At 44.3% G+C, this 23,709-nt stretch overlaps 1 protein-coding gene across 9 annotated transcripts in view; it reads right to left on the bottom strand.

The window, feature by feature from the left end:
- LOC135920974 (uncharacterized) overlaps positions 1-23,709 on the bottom strand; it is an 84,699-nt gene that overhangs the window by 20,982 nt on the left and 40,008 nt on the right. For 6 of the 9 annotated variants that reach the window (XM_070523612.1, XM_065455275.2, XM_065455264.1 and 3 more), the window contains 4 exons: positions 15,441-15,603; positions 8,093-8,211; positions 5,495-5,666; positions 4,989-5,165 (listed from right to left, as the gene is read on the bottom strand). In XM_070523612.1, the coding sequence (XP_070379713.1) occupies positions 4,989-5,165; positions 5,495-5,666; positions 8,093-8,211; positions 15,441-15,603 (631 nt within the window). The remainder of the gene's footprint in view (positions 1-4,988; positions 5,166-5,494; positions 5,667-8,092; positions 8,212-15,440; positions 15,604-23,709) is intronic. The other 3 variants (XM_065455289.1, XM_065455286.1, XM_065455271.1) reach the window with 2 other exon arrangements.

Genomic DNA, 23,709 nt, shown 5'->3' on the forward strand with positions numbered 1-23,709 from the left:
GTAGATGTATTCCCTTACCATTTCCAGGTCCTCGCTACCTATCGTATACTGCTGTTCTCTTCCGAGACTGCTTATATTACTTTAGTTCTCTGCAGAATAATTTTAGACCCACCCTTCTACTTTGGCTCTCCAGGTCAGTGAGTATACATTGTAATTCGTCCCCCGAGTTACTAAGCAATGCAATGTCTAAGCGAATCGCAAGTTACTAAGGTAATATCCATTAACGCTTATCCCCAATTATTTACAATCCAGGTCTCTGAAAACCTCCTGTAAACACGCTGGGAATATCATTGGAGAGATCGTATCTCCCTGCCTAACGCCTGTATTTATTTGGATTTTGTTACTTTCTTCATGGAAGACTACGGTGGCTGGTAGAGTCGCTATAGATTTCAGTATCTTTACATACGGCTCGCCAACACCCTGATTCGGTAATGCCTCCATGACTGCTGAGATTTCGACTAAATCAAACGCCTTATCCTAATTTCCCTGTCATTCTCTATCACCTGGTTGATAGTGTGAATATGGTCTATTGTTGAGTAGCCTTTACGGAATCCTGCCTGGTCCTTCGGTAGACAGAAGTCTAAGGTGTTCCTGATTCTATTTGCGATTACCTTAGTAAATACTTTGTAGGCAACGGACAGTAAGCTCATTGGTCTATAATTTTTGAAGTCTTTGGCATCCGCTTTCTTATGGAATAGGATTATGTTAGTGTTCTTCCAAGATTCCGGTACGCTCGAGGTCATGAGGCATTGCCTATACAGAGTGGCCAGTTTTTCTAGAACAATCTAGCGACCTTCCTTCAAAAAAGCTGCTGTTACCTGACCCTCCCCAGCTGCCTTCCCTCTTTGCATACCTACCAAGGCTTTGTTTACTTCTGCCAGCGTTACTTGTAGGATTTCAAATTCGTCTAGACTCTTCTCTCTTCCATTATCGTAGTGGGTGCCACTGGTACTGTATAAATCTCTATAGAACTCCTCAGCCACTTGAGCTATCTCATCCATATTAGTAATGATATTGCCGGCTTTGTCTCTTAACTCATACATCTGATTCTTGCCTATTCATAGTTTCTTCTGTACTGATATAGGGCTTCCCACGTTACTGAGACGCTGTTTAATTTTGTCCATACTATACTTCTTCATGTCAGCTGTCTTACGCTTGTTGATTAACTTTGAAAGTTCTGCCAGTTCTACTCCAGCTGTAGGGTGAGAGGCTTTTGTCTCCTCAGATAGCTTACTGGTATCCTGTCTAATGGAGTTACCACCGACATCTACGGCGCAGTTCTTAATGATGCCCATTAGATTGTCGTTGATCCCTTCAACTCTAAGGTCCTCTTCTTGAGTTAAAGCCGTATATACTTTGTATATACGGTTTGTATTTCATCAAAAATGCTGAAGTGTACACAAGTTTATTCTGCACTGATATTGTCAAAGCTTTTTCAACAGTCATTACAGATGTCTACACTACCCTCTGATTGGAAGATAGGGAAGGTGGTCCCAGTGCATAAATCTGGTGATGTACATTCTCCCAATAATTACCGCCCCATATCATTAACATCCATTCCAGTAAAAATCCTAGAGCATATAATATACTCGCACCTCATTGAATTCCTTGAGTCCAATTCCTTCTTCAGCATTTATCAGCATGGATTCCGTAAAGCAGTTTCGTGTGAAACGCAATTGTTATGTTTTACTAACGACTTGTTTATTAACGCGGATCATGACTTTGATACCGATTGCATATATTTAGACTTTGCTAGGGCATTTGACTCCGTTTCACACAATCTACTTATCTTCAAGCTTAATCAACTCAACATAGACCCCAATGTACTTGCATGGATTAAGGAATTTCTCTCTAACCGTAGTCAGTATGTGACGGCTAACGACTTCTCTTCACGTAATTCTGCCGTAACATCTGGTGTCCCGCAAGGGTCAGTTTTGGGCCCTCTGCTCTTCTTGATTTATATTAATGATCTTCCTACTTGCCTTTCTTCCTCAACTGTCCGACTGTTTGCAGATGACTGCGTGGTTTACCAGAAAATTACTAACCATGACGATTATCTCAATTTGCAACGTGATCTAGATAGGGTATTTGAATGGTGCAGTCAATGGCTCATGACACTTAATACAACTAAATGTAAAAGTATGCAGGTTTCTCGCCACAGCACTAATCATTGTCCGCGTACTTACCACCTCAATAATATGTTATTACCAACTGTTGACAGCTATAAATACCTTGGTGTTCACATTTCTTCTAATCTATCGTGGAATACGCATGTAGAATATGTAACGAACAACGCCAATCGCATGCTTGGTTATCTGCTTTGAAACTCTTTTGATGCCCCATCGTCCCTGAAGTTAACACTTTACAAAACCTTGGCACGTTCTAAATTAGAGTACGCATGCGCCATATGGGATCCTACTCAGACTACACTCATTCAAACTCTTGAAGCCATTCAGAATCGCGGCGCACGTTTTATCTTGTCGAATTATTCACGTCATTCCAGTGTCACATCCATGAAGAAAACCCTAAACTTGCCTGACCTTTCGTTGCGTCGAAAGTCATCTCACCTCAGCCTTTTTCATAAAATATATTATTATAACAACGAGATGAAGGACGTTTTGTTTCATCCACCTCATTACATTTCTTCAAGGACCGATCATCGCTTCAAGGTGGGGCTACCTTCTTGTCGCACAAAATTGTGTAATGACTCTTTTGTTCCTAGAACAAGTGTCGCATGGAACCACCTTCCCTCCACAATCGCCAGCATTGCTGATGACCACCAGTTCAAGATCGCTTTACAAGACGGCTTGTAATACTTCTGTTTTTTGTTTGTTTGCTGCACGTCTTGCCATTTCTTTCCTACTCCTTTCTGTAGTGCCTTTGGGCCCTGAAAGTATTTTAAATAAATAAATAAATAAATATCTGTTCTGTAACTTGATCCGGAATTCCTCTGTTTTCCCTCTTACCGCTAATTCATTGACCGGCTTCTTATGTACCAGTTTCTTCCATTCCCTTCTCAAGTCTTGTCGAATTCGACTTATTACCATCCTATGGTCACTGCAGCGCACGTTACCGAGCACGTCCACATCTTGTATGATGGCAGGGTGAGCGCAGAGTGTAAGGTCTATTTCATTTTTAGTCTCGCCATTCGTGCTCCTGCACGTCCACTTTCGGCTATCTTGCTTGCGGAAGGTATTCTTTATCCGCATAACATACTGTTCTGCAAACTATACTAATAACTCTCCCGTGCTATTCCTAGAACCTATGCCATATTACCCCACTGACTCTTCTCTAGCCTGCTTCTTGCCTATCCAGACTTTGAAGTCGCCCATCAGTATAGTGTATTTTCTTTTGACTTTACCCATCGCTAATTCCACGTCTTCATTGAAGCTTTCGACTTCCTGATCATCATGACTGAATATAGGGGCATAGACCTGTACGGCCTTCAATTTGTATATCTTATTAAGTTTCACAACAAGACCTGCCACCCTCTCGTTAATGTTATAGATTTCGTGTATGCTACCAGCTATATCCTTACTAATCAGGAATCCGGCTCCTAGTTCTTGTCTCTCCACTGAGCCCCGGTAGCACAGGACATGCCAACTTTTTAGCACTGTATATGCTTCTTGTGTCCTTCTAACTTCACTGAGCCCTATTATATTCCATTTACTGAGCTCTAATTCTTCCAGTAGTACTGCTAGACTCGCCTCACTAGATAATGTTCTAGCGTTTAACGTTGCCAGGTTGAGATTCAATTGGCGCCCTATCCGGACCCAGGTATTCTTAGCACCCTCTGCTGCGTGACAGGTCTGATCGCCGCGGTGGTGAGTTTCTTCGCAGCTGCTGGGGACTGAGGGCCAAGGTTGATTTTGGTATTTATATAGGAGGTCGTGACCAAGTACTGCACCAGGGTGGCCAATCCTGCTATGGAAAGGGAGGGCGCTACCGGTTCTGGTCACCAGGATCAGGTCGCACTCCAGGCCTGTGGAGTGCGGCCTGATCTCACCAACACGCGGATTCTTTAATCCTGAGGAAAATTGCGCGGCTTGGGATTTGAACCACGGTCCTCTTGCCCGCGAGGCGGATGCTCTACCTCCACGCCATCGCTGCCCCGGCTGTGCAGTGCTGGTGACTCATTCACCGCTGCAGTTAACTGTGAGTGAAAGCAAGTGTCAGTGTGAGTGCAGGTGCCGGAAGGGAGGCAAATGTTAGCCTAAGTTAAGGCAGGTGAGTGTGAGCCAAGGCGAATGTTAGGCTTAGTGAATGCTGGCGACTGTGAGTCGATGCGAATGTAAGCGTGAATGAGTGCAGGTGACTGAGTGGAAGCGAGTGTTAGTGTGAGTTCGTGTGACTCTGAGTGCAGGTGAATGTTAGCGCCTGTTAGTGCTGGTGACTGAGTGGAGGCCAGAGATAGCGTGAGTCAGTGCAGGTGACGGTAATTGGAGGCTATGTTTAGCGTAAGTGAATTCAAATAACTCAGTCGGGGCGAATCGAAGCGTGAGGTATTGCAGGTGACTGTGAGTCATAGCGAATCTTAGCGTGAGTGAATGCAGGTTGATAAGTCGTGGCGAGTGTTAGCGTGACTGAGTGCAGTTGACTGTGAATTGAGGGAAGTGTTAGCGCGAGTGGGTGCCGGCAAAACTAAATGGAAGCGACTATGAGCATGAGTAGGAACGTGAGTGAGTACCGACAAGTGTAAGCACGCATGAGCATGAGTGAGCAGATGACCTACCATCTATGAGCGAGTATTCGCTTATCCCACCTACCCACGGATAGATGACGCAAGATAGGTGACGATTATTCTTTTGAACAAAAGAGACCGCAGGCGGTCTTAAAACACAGTACGCGAGTAGAATGGAGAGGACTGAAGGGCCCGATATTAGTCAGTACGTATGTACCATACCAGTGCAAGAGACACGGAAGCAAAAAAAAAAGGAAAAGAGCTTCAGAGTGGGAAAGTATCACTTGAGGGAAAGCGCGACACTTACAGAGTTCGGTGGTGCGTCCGTGGTTTCGTTTAGTTTCGTGCACTTCTTGAAAATCTCCCTGTTTTCGTCTACGGGCGCTTTTGACGTAAACCAGCGGCCTTTCAACGTCACCGACACCGATACCGGAACCTTCTGGGACGCATGCAGAAGTATTTGCAGGAACTTCGATGAGTCCTCCTTTACGTTCATGGAAAGAGAGACACGATGAGTATGCATTCCGCATGCACGCACATGTGCTTACATTTCCAGTGAATTTTCCGGGAACTTTTGATGTATGTGTCCGAACCTCGGATTTTATTGCAGTATTGCTTTATTCTCAAATTCCTGCGTCTTTATTACATATATGTATGCCGTCGTGTAGCTACAAAGGACGCTCCGCCGTCCGGTGCTGTGTTCAGCAAATGCATCGAAAGGTTGGAACACTATGACCTAGTCGTTGCTGTTACACGGAAAACCATTTCGCAAACTACATAAAACTGCAAAGAAATTAGTAATTTCTTACTTACCAAAGTGCCGTAGTAGGTCTGGTTGTAGTGACTGCTGTAATTATGTATAGTAGGTGGCACAATATAACAGTTCGTCAAATCAAAGCTGGCTTTATCATTGTATGGTGGCAGGGCGTAGTTTTCGAATGATGTGTGGCTGATGATAATAAAATTAGTCCAGTACGGTGGAGTGCTGTAACACATAAGTCAGAATGCTGGGTTTTAGTAGACCCAACAGCTTTAAGCAACACTCACAGTAAGTGACTAGGCCATGTGGTAAGTTAGGGGAAACTATAGTGCGTATAGTCTAACTGTCCCCCCTAACAAAAGAGCACCCGAACTCCTTGCCTTTAGCATAGCCAAGGATTAAGCTTAAAGCGTTACTTGATTTTTTTACTGTTACTATTACTAACTATATGCTACTTCTTTCAGCAAAACATTTTTGGTTTTAGCATCTAGGAGGTGTATGGGTCAAAAAGTCACGACAACGTGGTTTTCATTCCGCCATTGGTGCTTTGCTGCGGCTGCAACCTAGTAGCACAATCAGATGAAACAGGCGTATTATGCTCGTATTTAATTAGTTAATTTATTTTTTCTTGTATGAGCAGCATCACCGTACCTAGGCTTATAGATACACAACGTTGGCAAACATTACTCTGCTTCGTGGGCCACCAATATGTCGAACATCTGAGTCCAGGACGTCTAGGCAGAATTTAGTTTCAGATTAGAAATCCGCCAAGCGACCTCCGACTTTCACAATTGCTAAGTGTCTTATTTTAAATTATTTGCACTTGAAGGTACAACATGTGGATTAGAGATATAAGCTTGTCTAAAGAGTACCAGCCGGTAATAATCTACCAAATCCTAAACAAAAGCGGGCTTATGCGAACGGGTTCCATGGTAAACGACATGGTAAATTTTTCATTGTAGAGTTATTTATCCATAAACAACACTGTCGTTAGCAACAGCCCTGTGATTGAAGAAACACGATTAGAGAGGTCATTGAAGTAAATTATATAGAGTGAGAGCCCTAATATCGAACCTTGCGGTACACCAGACGTCGCTAAATGCAAGCAAGAATCGTATAACTCGTATTCATTGGTTGATGCATACCACGTTGAACAAGCCAAAATTAAAATTTTATATTTATTTTGCCAATATTTGAGATAGTTATTTAAGAAAGTGGAGACAAAAACACGCAAAGGTACTGCAGTATCAAGTGCTCGACGCTGTAACTTAGCATAAAAAATGATATCCCGGTTCTGTAAGCTTCACATAATAAAATGTCTAAAGCGCACTTGATTGATGCGTTGGACACTGTTCTTAAGTAACGCTTTCTTATGTTCTGGGGAAAGACTTTGCATATTCAACATAACCTGTGAATAGATGTACCAGATTTGTCTGGTATAGGAGCTCCAAATACAATTGATAGAACTGTAACATGCCTTTCGCTGGATATCTATGAATACTGCATGTTCAGCTTTTTTTTTTAAATTCCTATGTAGATATTGCCGAAGCTCATGTAAGTATACCTGACCCCAAATAACATTCTCCTTCTAGACTTGATAGAATATAACTCTCTCTTACTAACTCTCTCTTATAACACATCTTGAAAAAAAAAGCCATCGAAATCTGTAAAAAAAAAATTTCTTAACGAATTAAATTATTCAAAATACTAAGCCTAATACTTACAAACGTTACGGAACATGTTTATAAAGAAAAACTTGAGGGAATCGTTAACAAAGTAAATTTGAAGTTTCTTGAAATTGTGAAACAGCTAGGTAAGCCGAAATACCTGATATTAATTTATTCGTTCAATTTACCTTGACAACGCACGCGGCCCGATGAAGCATGGCTCTCTGCCTAAGATATTCTTGGTTTGTAGCGCGAAGTGACAAAAACACAAAGACTGGAAGAAGACAGGACCAGCGCTAAGATAAATACGTTGCCGTATAGCAACTCGCCACACTTTCTATCGCTTTGCATTATCTCTCTGTCTAACCAGTGCGTGACGTAATAGCGTAGCGTAAAATTGAGCTAGTGTTACACTCACCTCTCCCACGAGTTGATTCTGATTGGTGGCTGTGCGCAACTTCTTGGCTGAAGCATAGACACTTCAGCGGCAGCGGTGAGACATACGACTTTATTGTGCAATATAGCGAAGCTTTTTATTAAGTCACCGTGTCAACGTTGATTTTGACCGCTAACCGCGCTTTGTGCCACTGCTGCTTATTTAGGTGAACTGAATGAAGAATTTGAAGGCAACTATCTTGGCCTACATGAGCATCTTAATATGAAGAAATGCGAACCGAGATTTTTATGACAAATATTTTCAAGCTTCTGCTGCAAACATGTGCAGTGACGTTTATAATTAAAATGTAAAGATAGTATGCAATAGTTACTTGTTTTTCTTTTTTGCTTATGACGTTAGCCTCAGCAGATAATTCACATTTCGGGACGTAAATTGAGCAAATATTGTGGGTATTTATTTTAAGAAGTAATGGGCGTTATGAAATGCATCTTGTATTTTAATTGGGAAAAGAGAGTTGCACCCGACCTTAAGCTATTTCTTAGCCTGGGACTTAGTAAAAATGAGCACCTGACGCCAGCAGTTCTCACCTCACGTAGTCTTCAAGCACTTTGTGAATCATCCTTGGTATGTCCGTACTCGTGACACCCAGCACCAACCCGAAATCGTTTTGCACTCCACTAAGGCTCTCCAGTTGCTTTCTTAAGAACTATAAAAAAAGAAAATAAACAGGAAACGAACGAAGTGAATCGGAGTAGTATAAGAGAGCTTACGCTTCACATACAATACCTGAGTCAAAAAAGCAATGAAAGCTGGACAAGCCAGTAAGGATTCATGGCCGCGATGAAAAAACAGCTGACACGAACGCAACAGCTGAAGATGCGCTTCGAATAGTTCGGCTGCCAGTAGTTGTCATTACAAAAGTATTTTTCGCCGCCAAGAACACCGCAGCGGTCATTCTTAACCTCGCGTCACCTGATAACACAATATTTACACAAGAGTCATTTGAGAATCACAGTAATTTCCATTGACAATCACTGTCGCTGCAAGCTACCGCTGTATGCCATGATGGTCAGTCCACACCACTGAGAGGAGGAAAGTTGTGTGATAGCGACATTGCACTGCTTCGAGGCTATGTTCCCTATAGCCTCATATGGTCCCAATCCTATGAAATAAATGGTGTATTTGAAATGTGGGATCAACACGTCAGTTCAGAGCAATAAGAGGATGTGCAAATTATATGACAATAATCAGATTCTAACACGCTCCATAGAAACACCACTGTATCGGTAAATAAATACCACATTTGAATGCAGGCACTGGTATGCATGCATTTGAAACTGCTGCTTATCCCCGTATTTGCACTTGAAGAAATGTCGGGTGCACTGACGGACTCATTGCGTAATTTTCACATGTGAGTATAAGCGAGAAGTCAAACCGTATAATAAACGGGAGCGATCGTAGCTGATTATTGTTTAAAATATTTGCAATGTGTTTTAAAAGAGTCTGTCAAGTGCCGTTTTCTAATATTGGTGGGAGTTACGGAGTCGCCATCTATCGGAAGCGCCTGGCTGGCGTATTAGGAGGGATCACGCGGCGTGCTCCTCATAGGTTTTGCTGTCAGCGCTCACTGAAAACACCACGCGCGAGCTCTCCCGGACATTTCTGTAAGTACTCTCAAAACGAGATAATTTTCTTACTGTCTAAATAATAATCTTCGGCAAACTGAAAGCACACAATCGTTTACAGACGCTATCTCTTTACCGAATATGTAGAGTGAACGCCACTGCGTGCGGTCGCCGCGATGGAGTCTCCCGAATCGACTTCTTGCGTGAAAAGTAGGCAAACGCTGAGAGCAAACTATGTGAAATAAGTTCTCATAGTGTTTGTATAACTAAATGGAGTGTAACAGAACGAAGCCTCAATGCAGCGATCGCGCTGATTCGCAGCGACCGACTGCGCGTCTGCATGCTTGTCCGCCCCCAGTTTCGCTTTCTCCGCGCGCGTGTTTTCGCACCGTGCCATGAGCTTTAGGCCGCAGAATATGAGCATTTGACAGTAAACAAGCAACCATTGTTGCGTGGGCATTATGAGAGCTGTTCAAAAATAATTTCATTGTAGAGACTTCGACGCTAAGGGGACTGTGATATGCCGTCGCGACGATTCAATTTTTTTTATTCTTCTAAATTCTTTGAACCTGCAATATTATTTCTCGAGCTGCGTCGCACTGTATGTTTATCGGTGTTCTCAGCGTGCAATTTCCCGCTGCTTCTTTTTTGTAATCCAGTGCATTAATTCATAACACAAACATGACCATATGCCATGCTTTTCTTTAAATGTGCTTCTTACCGCTGCCTTTCCACTCCACTGAACTTGATAGTATCTATAGCATCAACAAGGTCATAGACCAAACCGTCATGACATTAGTCGAACAGCGGACGCGGGCGAGCTTCTCAGTGCGCGTTTTCAGGACATCGCAGACCGGGCACCGTAGCAGAAATCTTCCTCGCGTCTGTGCTTGCTGCATACCCGAGTTGTAGTCGACGACTGTTTGCCGGTTTTATGTTTCGCGAGCCAAGCTTCACGCAGCTTCTTGTCCTGCGGCTACGTGTGAATAAGGCTGACACCGGCCTCCGTTACGTACGTCCGGCCCTGCGGCACCGAGCAGTAGCCTACCATGTTGCGCGCCTTCAATGGCAGCCACTACCTATTGTAGTGCTTTCAAGCGTTGTAAAGTAGACACTCGAAGCTAGAAAATCTCGGCACTAAATTAGGACCGCAGCGTACGAGGGAATTTAAAGTCGTTTTCAGCTCGCTCCGGCGCGCCCGAAGCAGGCGACGCGGCCGCTATGTGCACGTGATCCCTCCTAGCACGTCACGCCGACTGTGGCGCCAGCTTTTCCAGTGGTGGAGCTCGAGGCCAATAGGGTGCAATCTTTTGATTACACGTGAGGTTGTCATGACCGGGTTACTTAAAAACTGAAAAACTGTGTGGAGCGGGACGTTACCGGGAATTCACTTATGTGGTATTGCACTCACCAGTTACCTGAATTTTAGTTCATATTTTAACCAGTCCACTGCCTGTAGCGAAGTTTCAGCTGACTGGCTGAAAGGTACATTAGGTGCAATATGAAATTACGGCTGCCGGTTGTTTGTTTATAACTTCAGCTTTGTGTTGATTACTAGTTTTTGCTGCAAATTACAAGTATATGCTGTTGCTTGTTAAGTAATTTTGTCGTATAGAACGACGTCGCTGTGTCACCAACAAGATTTTCATGAAGGCCTTGTCGACAATTTGCCAGCCCGTGACTAATGTGAATGATTTCTCCCGTAGGTTCAATGTGTCGGAAAACGCCGATGTTCTTTCTTTGGCACCTTTATGTGGCGTTCGATAAAGTCCCTCCTAAAAACTACTGCACAAGCTGCCACGTACATGGTTACGGAGGTTCATCATTGAATGTATAAGTGTTTGTCTGACTAACAGAAAACAAAGTTGATGTCACACAGAAAAATGTGTCAAATGCGGTTTTTGTCAGTGTTGGTGTTCAAAGGAATGTGTGCTGGGTCCGTTATTATTTCGCATTTATGTGAACGACTTAGTCGAAGTTCCACCCACTCATGTGAGGATTAGATTCTTCGCGAAGAATCTGTGCAGCGTTCGAAGAAATAGTGTATGCATCTTATGAAAATGTGCTACGTATTGATACGATGAAATTGTACTACAGACTTCAGTTTTTACAGTGGATGCTTGATGTTGAGACCGTGATATGGTGCCGGTTAGATTACAAGAAAACCGTCCTGTCGCACATTCTCTCGCATTTCCCTACAACCTTCATGATTGTCCAGTTGAACAAGTGGACCAATTTAAGTACTTCTTTGTCACATTTGCCGGCATACTAACTTGGACAACACGCGTCTGAGATATTACTATTAGAGCGCATTGGAAGCTGTGGTTCTTAAAAAGAAAGTTAACCAAATGATCCTCGCTGCACAGAAGGACTGCCTACACTGGCTTTATTTAACCTAGGAGAAAGTACACGACAGTCAATCGAGACTCTTTTGCCAAAAAAGGTAGCGCGCGCGTGGAGCAGCTAAAATTAAAAGTCATGATAGTCATATTGAGCAAGCATCGACGGGGAGATTCTCATAGCCTTTCTGACGCAAGGACGTGATGTTCCATTGTTCGAAACGTGAAGGAAGTTGATCCGTTTAGTACTACGCGCAAGCGGCCTCTGTGCTGGCTCCGGCTTGTCTACAAATTTGTTCTCCACAGTTAATTAGCAACATGGGAAAAGAAAACGCTGAAATTTGAAGAATAAAATCGTCAAGACCCCTTCATACTCATTAAAGTAGCATTCGGAACAGAGTCTGACACGCATATGCCTGAAATTGCGCTGCTGAAATGTTTGGTTTTAATCGATAACGAAAAAAAAATTGATGATCAACCTACCCCGCTTGCTATTCAAGAATGCATTGAGCATGCATTGGGACGTGGTTATTTGCGGCACTATATTTAAGTCTGTTATGTTATGCTTTACCCGTACGCGTATGCCAACCGGCACTTCTGGCACGACTTTTTTAAGCAATGCCTTCGCAACCCCGTGCAGCACCTGGCACAGCCACTGATCGCCGACGAAGCGACCAGATGCGCTTTATCTTGAAATCTATCTGGTTTGGGGGCACAATCTACGGTGCAGACGGCTCCTAGCTTCTCGTGCGCTGTGTCCTCACCACTCAGTTTGCTTTTGAGCGATAGACAGCACGAAGCTCACTTTGCTCGCTACTGCTGCCATGATTCCTCACGCCACCGTTTTGGCAGTGAGTAGCCGGGGTCATCGACTGTGAGGTGTTCATGTGTGCCTGTGCGTGCTGGCACCATGCCAGGAAATTTAAACACTAAGTGAATGTTTACACCAGGCGTTCTACTCCGGCGGCTTCGGAGCCCTGTTTTGAAGATGACTTGCGATGCGGACACTGTAGGCGTCTAGGCGCACCGAGGGCCGATAGCGTCATGTGCTATGGCACCCATCGGCTTGTGCGTCACCCGCGTTCCCAAAGTGATGTGCCACTTAAAACTTTTTATGCCAAATTATTTCTAGCAAATTATTATATATGTAAACATTGAGTTATACACATACACCAAGAAGAGTGAAATGAATTGACAGTCCATTGAGCGTACGCTAAAGAGGATGAAAGCGAAAGCCTTCATGCTCACGAGACATTCATTCAATTTACATTCTTATTTGAATGCGTTGTTGCTCTCATTACTTGCTTTCGCCCACGAGAGGTCATGGGTTCGAGTGCCTAATTGACGTTGCCTTAATAACTGTACTTGAATTACCTTGCCACAACTAACAGGTCGATGGCGCGAATCCCTCCAAAGATCGTGGGTTCGAGCGCCTTAGATGTATGACGAATTAGTGTGCCATAATTAACGTCTCCTTATCAGGAAAGGTCGTGGGTTCGACTCGCACATACCCCCGAGGGCTCGACTCCCACCGAAGATCGTGGTTCATATTGCCTGAATTAGCTTTGCCTCTTTTTGACATGGTGTGGGGCATCGGAAACTAATGAAAGAGACGGCGATGAATGTGCGAGAAGTGGCACGAGCTCGACGCTGCTCCCATGTGACGGTTTGTACCTTTCGTGCCGTCGACGCGTTTTCGCTGAAGGACTTTGAAACTCGATTGAAGGATGAGACATATAAGCATTTCGCCTTAATAAACACGATCACTGATAACGACCCATGTTTCCATGAACTAATGCCTGTAAGTTGTTTTTTATCCCCAAGAATGCGACACAGTAGAATGCCTTGCCGTGGAAGATGTCCGTTTCCAATGATATTGCAGAAGCGCTTGAAGATTACGTCTTTGTTCATTAGCGTTATAATGAATTGTACTGCTTTTCCGTTGTTAGTGTTCTTTGTTTGGCCTTCTTGGCGTTGCAGAAGAATTTTCCACCTATAATTTGATGTTGTATAGTGCATTGTAATGTTTTCACGTTGGGATTCATTTAGCGTTTTATTTTTCTGGACCTTGCTCGAAAACGTTCGAATTGTTTGCTGTGTTTTATAGTGTATTGTACTCTATTTAAAATGTTCTCGTACATTTCCTTTTTTTTGCCCCTCCTTTTTAACCTTACGTATTGGTTGACAGTATGTATGAAGAAAAAGTAATAAAATAAATCAAGCATTATTTGTACTCGTAAGATGGGGCTTTTTAATCAAGAGGTCAAAGCTTTCTCTGCTATATCCCTTTTTAATATTGCCTCAGCCATTAGTGAAACCGCCGATACAGGCAATAAACAATGTGAGGAGCGCGTGCGTTGCTTTCGCATTGAGTTCTCCTTCAGGCTATTACTACCGTTTACTACATTCTGCATTTTCAGTACTTCTTCTGCAGTGATTATACCAGGGTATCTGGCTACATGAGTTACGATAGATTGTTTACTACAGCTCTCATTCAATTCCCTTCCAGGCAATTACTACCGTTTGCTACATTCTGCATTTTCAATACTTCAACAGCAAATATTATACCAGGGTATCTGGCTACATGAGTTACGACAGATGGATTACTACAGCTCGCGTTCATTTCCCTTCCAGGCAATTATTAGCGTTTACTACATTCTGCATTTTAAGTTCTTCTACCGCAATTATTATACTAGCGTATCTGTCTAGTTGAGTTCCTATACGTGCCTGCGTTGCAGTTAGACAGCAGTTACCAACCCTGTTAGATGAGCGCCTATGGAGTGAAGTTGAAAGCCCAAGGTGGCGCTGTCGGTTGCGGCCGTGGTGTGTGTGTGTGAAAGCATTTATTGTAATTAGGTCCGGAGGCTCGACTTCCTAAGCCAAGGCGGGCCGCTCCCACGTTGGCACTATCAGGCCAAGCCTTTCAGCGACATCATGAGCCATCTGGACGGCCCTTAGTTGCTCCTGAAACAATGGACCTTGAATCCTTTTCTCCCACTGCGTCCATTCTTCAACGAGGTTGGGGAGAGTCGCGGGACACCCCGCCAGCATATGTCTGATTCCAATGATGCCATTACAATAATTGCGGCCCGATTGCTTTAAGGGCGGTGGGCTAGAACGCTCGTGTGCCACGCACTTTGGGAATTGCACAGCAGCTCAGGTGTCAAAATTTCTTTCAGAGTTTCCCACTACTGCATGACTTGTAGTCAGATCGCAATTCTTGCTCGTGAAACTGCGGAACGTTATATTTAAGAGCACTCAACAAATTCTTTACCTCGTAACAAGCCCGGACTTCTTAACTAAAGTACATGTAAAACGCAGGAATGCTCTTTAAAAAAAACTTAGAAGGTCAGTGAACCCAGTTGATTGGAAATTTTTGAAATGAGAATATGGGCAGTTCTACTTTCTCTAGCAGGTTCTGTTTGTCTAAGGGCAAGGAACTTTTTACAAAAATTTCTGAGATTCGCGAGTTTAAAACGAAAGACATACTGCAGGACAAAACCTACAAATACGCAATTCTACACCAAAGTTGGAGGTCGCCATTCGGTAAAGTACATCTGCTAGAGAATGTAAAGTGTACAAATTGGTAATATCAGTTTATAGGCAACGTGAAAAGTATACTTCAGAGTGGAATGTAATACATCCATTCTTTTTTCTCCTTAGATGTCTTAACAGGCGTAGCTTACACTACTGTGTTACTGTTTCATGTTTCAGAATCCAAAAGTTACATTCAAGCTTGTTTACTTTTGAATTTCACGCTGAGAAAAAAGCTTGCATAAATAAAATTAGTTCCCAAAGTGGTTTGATCTTTAATTGTTTAAGCTTTAGATCGGAACAAACTTTCTCAAACTCGGTGCAGTGTTTTGGGCGAAAACAATTTATCCCTCGGGAGGAATTTACATAGAAGATCCACTGGTAAGGTTTCCGCTTAAGTGTAAGCATTAAAAAGAAGGAAAAATAATGAGACTTACACGCAGTCGGTTCCATAGTCCCGCTGCCAGCGTCACAATGCTGAACGAGCGGATGTTATTTTGAAGGGATGCATAGTAGGAACATTTGTAAGTGTCCCACAGATCCTCGGTGATTAGTTTCCTCTTATCGTCAGTGTCGAATATCGATAAGCTGTCACTGGCACTAAATGAAAAGTGAGAAAATCCAGGTCAATAAAGGCAGCGCGAAGCGTTCAAACTTGCAAACAAATCTGAAAGAGCGATAATTTATCCATACTTCTTTTTCATATAATAAACGAAATTGATAAATGTTAACCCGGCGCAGATAGCACACTACTAATCATTCCACTAGACTGACGTAATAGTTTTGCGGAAACCCGAAAGGTGGAGAGAAGTAATTAATGAAGAGAAAACTAGATATCCAACTAATCGTAGAAATTTCTACTAAGAAAAACCATGCAGGTTCCTCGAAAATAATGCCTCAAATTTCAAGACCAGTTCGTCCTAGTCCGGCACACCTACCTGAGATCGCCGCTTTGCAATCTGAGCTAACCAGGCGGCAAGCAGATGGCATGGTGAAGTCGAACTTATCAATTCGAACCAAAGGCAAGTGTTTGACGTAATAGTATTGCGAAAACCCGCAAGGTGCAAAAAGTAATTAACGAAGGAAAATGAGTAGTAATTGCTACGATTGGGTAGATGTTTCATTTTCCGTTTATTAATTTCCACTAGATTGCTGGAATAAGCGGGTATTGCTTGCTAAATAAATCGAAGTTCATAGTGCACGAGATAACGGCCCTTCGTTCCTCACTGCCCCGTCATCTTTCAAAAGCGTCGTGCGCTACCGTCCGATCAGGCAAACTCGACCGCCTCCATCTTCTTAAGAGATGACCGTCAAGAAGGCCCTCGACAACGCCATACTGCTTGCTGAAGCAAAGTTTGACGCCCCCATGTTACTCACAGCTATCGCGTCGAACGTTGCTGTCGGAGCAGTACTGCATCATTTGCTCGATAGTGTTTGACAGCCGGTCGCTTTTTTTTTTACGGAAGACCTCGTCACTTGAGAGCCTTTACTGCGTCTTGGGTCGCGATCTGCTGGCGGCTTCATTGCGGAACGCGTTTGCGCCTCTTCCACGAGGGGCCGTAATTTCCTACCCTTACCGACAGGACGCTCAGGTACGCTTCTACAACTACCACGTCTGTCTACACTTCCCGTAAGACGCACCAACAGACTTGTACTTCAGAATTCACAAGCGAAATCCGACAACACGTCAGTGGGATGGACAAATCCATTGTGACATTGTGCCGTAGGCTAATGCTGGCGTGACTGCTGAATAGCGTCGACCTGGGGATTTGGCAGTCACGGCTACGCAACCATGAGCTAACTGCTGACACAATGACTCCAGCAAAACCTAATGGAATTCAATGATGAAAGTGCTCCAAGCTGCGCAGCTACCTTGCTTTGTAACACCTCCACAATTGCGTCCACGCCCACCCCCCTATCTCAGCATCATTTCTTCGGCTCTTCTTTGACACTTTGCACTCCTTGCACCATGGTGTCCGTGCGACTGCGCAACTCGTAATACGTGATGCCTATGACCACACAACTACTGATGTTTGCCGCTGGACACGCTGTAGTCTCCAATGCCAGCAAGCCAAGGTCCAACGACACACAATGACTGCCATCGGTACCTTCAGGCCTCCTGATTGGCGCTTCAGCGAACGTACACCTTCGCCTTGTTGGCCCATTGCCTCCATCGAAGAATGGCTGGTTCTTGATCTGGTCATGCTTTTTTGTCCTTGAACCAGTAACGCTCAGGATGCATTACTGGTTCACGCGTTGGCCTGAAGTTCTACCACTCAATGACATCACGTCGGAATCAATCGCCGCCGGACACGGTACGGTGTCGCCCGATTGCTTCCGAGTTCCCACGAATATTATCACCGATTGCGGTCGATCGTAAGTTCATCTCCTCGCTCATCCACACTTTGACCATAGAGTAACATGGCAAACGACAGGAGTGGGCACTCGAGCCACTTCGCTGCCCAGATATGGACATTCGGAGATTCCCCTAGGTAGCAGATCACATCAAGTTGCTGCGGGTGCGGCCATGGCGAGCAGCTGGACAGGCTAGCAGCTCGACAGGACCCGACACGACCGAAGCCCAGTCAGGCCCCGTCGGGGAGCTCGGGGTGTCGTTATTCTCTCAAATGCTCCCGAGAATCATTGTTGGATTCTTCTGCCAACCTCTGACACTACTGCTTCATCGCCGTTTTATGGTAAGGCCACAGGAAGTTCTTCTGCATGGTAAAGACTTATTATCTTCGTATTTCGTTATGTCACTGCTAGCTGCATGAAGGAGTGACGGACATGGCGGCCTTGAAGCCATAAACAACTGCTGGCCATTTGCAACGTTGAATTTCATTTTCCATTCTTCTTTTTTTTATCATGGGCAGCAATGAGAGGTGATACCAGCGATACCAGTGACGTGGCAGCATTTGAGCTGCGACGCACGTTTCAAACAATAAAATGATTTGTTGAGAAATACGGCCTGCGAACTCCTGCCATTAGGTGCAGAGATCTTTAAGTTGATTTATTCAAGAAGGTTAAGGACAGCGGCTTGGTGCGCCATTTTTTCAAAAGCAATGTGAATATTACAAACTCCGTACACGTGGAATATTTGCAGTATGGCAATATTGTGCGCGCTCTCCACCTCTGTAACAGGCTAGATGCGTTCAAGCGTTGTTGGCTGTTTTGCATCGGGCTGAAGATAAGTGTTTTCGTGTTTTGATTGCGCATGGGGTCCCTACAATAGACAGTTCCTTGTTTCTTAGCATTTCTAACAATGCCCTCTCGTCCTTTGATCAGAAAAATATGCATTATACAAAGGAATGGTGGATTTCCATTAAAAAGCTTTGACGGCTCCAGTATTGCTTACACGAAGGAATATAGCATCCATATTCTAAAGCTCTGAAGCCTCCAGTTTTGCTTACCTTCCGCCTTTCATTCTACGTATTGGAGGAATCTCCACTATTCCTTCTTCAAAATACACTCTACAGTCAAAGGGCATCATGGATATTCAAGGATAAATTTCCAAGTGTCAGAAGACGATTGCCAGGCTTCGAAGACAGCAGGCTAAGACCCCCCGACACAGTCGAAGTGCTTAACTGACTGAGATGTCAATACCTTGCAGCTGTTTAAGGAGAGGCTCATTGGATTACGCAGTCGAGATGAGGATGTTCGTGCGTGTCCAATTATTTTTGTAGCCATTTTATTTTGGCACGCAACCACCAGCGCAGCTTTGCTAGCTTAATTCACCTTCCTTCGTAGAAGTACAAGGAAAAGCGTCATATCTACTACTTCGAAAACAATCCTAGTTTGAGGAAATTATTTGCTGGCATGCCTGCGCAGATTTTTTTTCATTCTCTGGATAGTTATAACATGTCTTGCGTGTGTTGTTATGCTTGTGTCACGTTTACCGCCATTACGACATTAATTTCCGACTATTCTACATTACTTGCATTTCGCAATTTTTTCCAGTTTTTACGCATCTGCCAGTATTCTCACAATCTAACTGCAACAAACTGTCTATATTTCCATGTTCTTGGCTGTCCAGCAAGATGATTGATATTGGAGGAACATTGCACATTTATTTACGATACTCCTTTTTGGTGTGAGTTACAACAAGTATAATACCAGAAATGATGAATTTCTACTTCCTCAGGCAGAATTTGCATGAATGTTGCTCTATAAATTACAACTTGAAACATAACAAATATGAATTCAAATAAAACTAACACAATGTAAAATACGTTTGTGCGCTCGTCTTTGCACACATAAGTAGCTGCACAAGCGCCTGCATCAAATCGCTCTATTTATCCCACGTTATTGGTCACAAGAACGAAATAAGAAATGAAATGAAAATGAAATCTTCGCTTCAGAGATTCAGCGGCGAGCGGCAACAATCTTGGAGGCTGTTTCGTTTCGCTGATTCCGTAAGAGTCGCCGAGAGCCAATGTCGGCCGCAGGTACCTACGGGAGTGTCCACTTTTTACGTTTAATATATCACAGACATTGATACTCTCGCAGTGTAGTAACAATGAAGAAAACAGTCGCGATGCAGGAATGACAAAACTAACTTTTTATCGGGCGAACCTGTGCCCACAATAACAAGTCATACTCAAAGCACAACGATAGTGGCGAACACAGGAGGCGATTGCCGAAATCAGCTCTGGGGGGCAAGTGTGTCGGCTTTTCTATATAGGTTATCAAAGATTCCAGAATATTCGCTTGTGCTTGCGTGTTTTCCAGAAAGTTCTACGGAATTCGCGTCGATACGATCAGATTACACAAAGTTCAATGACAACAGACAGCGGATAGAACCCTCGATAACATTCAAGGATGTTCCGATACATGTAGGCGCGCCCTGCGCTGACCGATAGCATTTCTGAGAAGGTGAAACGTGGTTCCCCAATACAGGCAGATAAGTAAACATGTCAAAACAACGGAGGCAGCCCCTACGGTTCATTCATCCCGATCACATGTAGCAGCGTGCTACTAACTGACGATTCCTGCTGCGCAGCGAAGCTTGTTTTCCGCACCATTCTAAATGTACCTGGCTAGTGAGTTCTCTGACCCTTCAGTTGCTCAATCAGCCGATGTAGGAGGCCTCAGGGGTGCCACCCGCGTCGTTTATATAGCTCTGTAGAACATACACAACAACCGTTTATTAAAGGTGCTTTATTGTACGAACGTTTTTGTGCTGCACAATGAGATCAGACCACCACTGCCGGCGCCCTATGAAGGACCCTTCATAGCCACAAAGCGGTGGCCCAAGTGCTTTACCTTCCTATGCAAAGGTCTCAAAGACAGCGTCTCTCTTGGTGGAATTCAGCCGGCCTTCCTTGATACTGACGCCAATCCGAGAGTCGAAAATGGATCCGTGACAAATAAGCGCATGTTTTGCCACAACGCAGCGGTTACCAGCCCAGCGCTCTTAGGGACTCTTCGTGCACTTGGCCTCTTCCTTGCAAGATGGAACGGAGACCGGGACCACAATTTCGAGGATGAAGTTAAAGTTGAGCCTCCGCATGCTCAATCCAGCTGGAACGCGGCAGATCCTCTGGGCATCTTCATAACAGCGCCAACAGCGAATAGCTGGTGGTGTGGTCCTTCCGAAAGGGATTTAATAAGTGTGTGAGGCAAAGCCAGAGATACATCGTACGAGAAAGTATTTAGTAATTGAGTTCGTAACCGACTACTTATCCCACACATTGCAAATTTCCAATTGTATCCGATGTGCTCCATAGGCATATCCACTTGGAACAAATTCTGAGCTGAGCACCGCTTTCAAAATGTGCGCCTTCAGACATGCAGCACTGTTGCTGCACCTACGTTGTTTAGAAAAACCCCCTTTTATACATTGAAGCAGACAAATAAGCGGAGCAGCAATACACCTCATTGTATACTTTGGGAATGAGAACTTTGAAACTGGTGCTATCCTGAGAATTACAAGTGGATAGGCCTTGGGAGCTCGCCGGTTACCATTCGTGAATTGCAATATGCTTTGTAAAGACAGAAATAAGTAATGAAATTTCATTGGCCCAAGTGAAATTGTCATAAGTAGTGGATCTCAGGGAGAATTGGTGGTTTCAAGCCACTCAGACCAATTTCCTTCCTCTGCTCCCGGCTTGCACACAACTCCAGCCACTATCGCAACCACTGGTACTCCTCCGAGAGCATATTGAGTTGTTACTTGCACTTGTTTATCCTGTGGCCGAGCTGCATCACAGAAGAATTGCTATCGCTCAGCGCAGGCGCGCCTCACGTATCGGATGTTTCCGGAGTGTTAATAATTGGTCTTCTATCCACTGTCTGCTGTCATTGATCCTTGTGCAAGCTGATTTCATGTACGCCCGACGCTAATGGTGTAGAACTTTCCGGGAGACAATCGAGCACCAGCGATTACCCTAGAACGTACGAATACTGATGTATAAAAGCCAACGCCTGTTATCCGCTGATCAGAGTTCGACGAGCACCGACTGACTTCACCGCTGACGCTTTGCATTCAGTGTATCTTGGTTTTGTGGGCACCGGTCACCCAATAAGATGTTAGTTTTGCATTGACTATTTATTTTGCAGCAGAGGGCCGAAAGCCGACACTACAGTCTTCGACGACCATACGTGGAATACTAGCCTGGCGACCATGTTTGGATTTGCACCCCTATATTCCGACGCGGACTTAGCAAGGAGCTTTCACGCCGCTATTTTGAACCCCACCATATCACCCGACGCATTGGCGCACTGGACTGTGAGGATGTGCGAGACGGCATTTCGCAATCACAGCGCCACCGCTAACGACATGAAACAGACCATATTGTGCGACTTAAACCAGCACTAACGAACTTTGGTACTGCGTATAACTGAATTTGGACTTTGGACTTTGTTGCTTTGGACTTCGTTTCTTTGTAGTTTTGTTAGTTTTTATTTAATAAGTGTGCTTTTATTTTTTGCTCTCCTTTTATGTTTGTAGCATCGGAACGATGCTTTCTAACAGGGGGCCTTTGAAAGGTGCACTTGTTCATCGAGTGACCGCGGTTCATTGTTTAACAGATGTTATCGGTGAGTGCAAGACGTCCCTACATGTATCGGAAGTTCCTGGAACGTTATCGATTGTTATACCCGCTATCTGTTACCGAACCTTGGGTAATCTGATTTAATGTATGCGCGCCACGAATAGCATATAACATTCTGCAAGACCCGCAACACCAGCGATTACTTTGGAACCTCCGATAACTGATGTATAAAAGCCGACACGCTTCATCAGCTGCACATATGTGGATGATCGCCGGCCGTGTTCGCCGCTTTCGGTGTGGATTGAGTTTACCTTTTTTTCGTGGGCACAAGTTCGGCAAATAAGAACTTAGTTTCGTAATTTTGCCGCTTTCTTCGCCGTAACTACTACGGCGAAGTCTGTTCGTCTGTTTCCTGACCGATTCGTTTCCTGTTCCCATTGTTCCGATGTCGATTCCAGGCCTCCTCCTGCTTATCAGAATTGTCGCCATCCATACTGCCGCCTCAACTGTGGTTGCGGCGCACGCGAGCTCTCCTTTTAAGAGCTTCGACATGTTATCAGGCATGCGGCGCATCTAGCGAAGCGAGAGGAGGTGAGCGCAACGACGAGGAACGCGAGTGACGTCATACGAAATGGCAGCTGTTGAAATGCGTGGCTCTGCGCTGCGGCTGAACACCTGTGCCTCGGTGCTACTAAAGCCCCTTGATCATTTGAAAGTAGCGCCACTATCCTCCTCACGGCGCTTTCCTCCTCGATTCTCCTCGCCCGCCGGCTGCTCACGGCGCGCTTTTCCTCCTGGGCTACCGCAGACGGGCCGCAGGATTCTATGGAGGCGTGTTATTTTGGGCCAGTTGCTCGCCCCAGTGGGGTTGAAAATTTTGAGAAATGCTAATAACAGCATCGTTAATGCAGGAGGCAACGTTTATGAGGAGGTTGGTTTTTTCTTAAAGCCGTATGAACGGGGTATACCAATGTAAAGGGAGCTTTGAGGCGAGTTACTCCCCACACTTTTTCTGCCACATGAACAGATGCTTTACTTCGTGCGTCTGACCTAGTATTCCTTGTGACACATCCCTTTGCGCGTGGCTTATTAAGCGAAAGCCTTAGAACTCTGTTTTGAGGTCCCGTTGTGTGCTACAAAAATATCACGTGACCGAAGACCAAAACATGTGCAGCCGCGTATAAAAGATGATTAATGATTAGCAAAGTAATGATTGATTAGTGATTGGATTAAGATGAATTCGGGTGTCTTAAGGAGGATAGGGGTGGATTAAAGTAGATGAAGGTGCATTAGGGTGAATGAGGGTGAATTTAGGTGCATAAAGAACTAGGTTGGATCAAGGTCGTTGAAAGTGCGTTGAGGTGTATTAAGGACGTTTATAGTGAATTAGGGTGGATTAAAGTGCATGAAGAAGGATAAGGGTGGATTAAGGAAGATTAAGGTGCGTTGAGGAGAATTATGGTGGGCTAGGGTGAATTAAATTGAATGGAGGATTAGGGTGAATTAAGGAGCATTAGGGTGGACTAAGATAGATGAATGTGGATTCGGGTGGAATAAGGTGCATTAAGGGCGATTATAGTGGATTAGGATGGGTTAAAGTGAATGAGGAAGCATTAGGGTTGATTAAGGATGGTTAAAGTGCATTAAGGAGGGTTAGAGTAGATTAAGGCCGATGAAGGTGAATTAGGGTGCATTAAGGAAGACTTTCGTGGAT

The sequence above is a fragment of the Dermacentor albipictus genome, chromosome 8 (genome assembly GCF_038994185.2).
Source record: "Dermacentor albipictus isolate Rhodes 1998 colony chromosome 8, USDA_Dalb.pri_finalv2, whole genome shotgun sequence".
Lineage (NCBI taxonomy): Eukaryota > Metazoa > Arthropoda > Arachnida > Ixodida > Ixodidae > Dermacentor > Dermacentor albipictus.